Source organism: Sinocyclocheilus grahami, unplaced genomic scaffold, assembly GCF_001515645.1.
Source record: "Sinocyclocheilus grahami isolate Dianchi unplaced genomic scaffold, SAMN03320097.WGS_v1.1 scaffold618.1, whole genome shotgun sequence".
Taxonomy (NCBI): Eukaryota; Metazoa; Chordata; class Actinopteri; order Cypriniformes; family Cyprinidae; genus Sinocyclocheilus; species Sinocyclocheilus grahami.
Genome location: NW_015505797.1, coordinates 33,662 through 34,987, shown reverse-complemented (window position 1 = coordinate 34,987; position 1,326 = coordinate 33,662). Strand labels below are relative to the sequence as shown.

Genomic DNA, 1,326 nt, shown 5'->3' with positions numbered 1-1,326 from the left:
GCATGGTGATATGTATGTTACAGTTGGCTAAGTTAACTTTTTATTTAAGAAGCATTCAAAATAGCAAAATTCCTCATGAAATGTAGAATGTATGGCATATAATCTAAATAATACAATAATATTTAATGTTTTACATGCACAAATTGTCAGTAAACATAAAACCAAAATTATTTTTTTTGCAAACATGACCATAAGGGAGAACTGATCGTGAAATGATTATAGAAATATGTTCATGTATTGGTAGTGTTTGCTGTGTGTTATCTGTGTATTATGTTCACTGTGTGTGTGTGTGTGTGTGTGTCCTCCAGTGGTACTCCGGACGTTACGACAGCTGTGTCCCAGCACCTCTATCTTATGCTGATTTGCTCAATATTTTGTTTATGCATTTTTTTGGGGTGAAAAACTGAATGAACCTTTCTAGCTGTGGGCTGTTCCCAATAAAAATAAATGATTTTGCATTCATTTAAATACAAGGTGTTTGAGGTGTCTTAAGTCGCTGGGGTATATTTGTAGCAATAGCCAACAATATTTCTTTATCTTTTATGCCAAAAATCATTAGGATATTAAGTAAAGATCATGTTCCATGAAGATTTGTAACTTTCCTACCGTAAATATATCAAAACTTAATGTTTGATTAGTAATATGCATTGCTAAGAACTTCATTTGAACAACTTTAAAGATGATTTTCTCAATATTTAGATTTTTTTGCACCCTCAGATTCCAGATTTTCAAATAGTTGTATCTCGGCCAAATATTGTCCTATCCTAACAAACCATACATCAATGGAAATATTATTACGGTCTTGTATAGTGTATTTTGTACTGTATACCGTTTTATGCATGCTTCATGATTGAACCCCCAGATAATGTAACCTTGTTGTATCATGCTTGATAAGGAAGCTGGATACCAATAAGGTTACATTATCTGGGGGTTAATCCTCATTTAATGCCCTACACATTGGTGTACATATGACCTCCTCGTAGCATGCATTGTATTCCTGTTATATTAATCCGAGTGTAAAGGGACGTGAACCGCCTGCCCACTCTGATCATGCAAATGAGCCAGCTTTCAAGCAAAGGGTTGTAAACCTTCCTCTGAAAGTTTTAAGTGGAGGTGTGACCTTGCCAGAAGTTAAAAGGTCGCTACATCAGTGACCCTATTTTTCTCTCTCTCATCATCTTCTGCTGCTCTAGCTGAACGAAACCGAGGTTTAGTAGAAGCTGTAGACCCTGTTGTAAAACGGCGTTGACAGTTGGTTAACTGACTCATTTCCATAGTTTCATTCTCTGGTTTCGAACGGTTTCGTTCATTCGGTGAACAGAACAG

General features: G+C 35.9%; 1 protein-coding gene across 1 annotated transcript in view; it reads left to right on the top strand.

Moving 5' to 3' along the window:
- LOC107557744 (MLX-interacting protein-like) overlaps window positions 1-361 on the top strand; it is a 25,030-nt gene extending 24,669 nt beyond the window's left edge. The window contains exon 17 of the mRNA XM_016241270.1: window positions 309-361. Within this exon, the coding sequence (XP_016096756.1) occupies window positions 309-361 (53 nt within the window). The remainder of the gene's footprint in view (window positions 1-308) is intronic.
- Window positions 362-1,326: the final 965 nt, after the last annotated feature.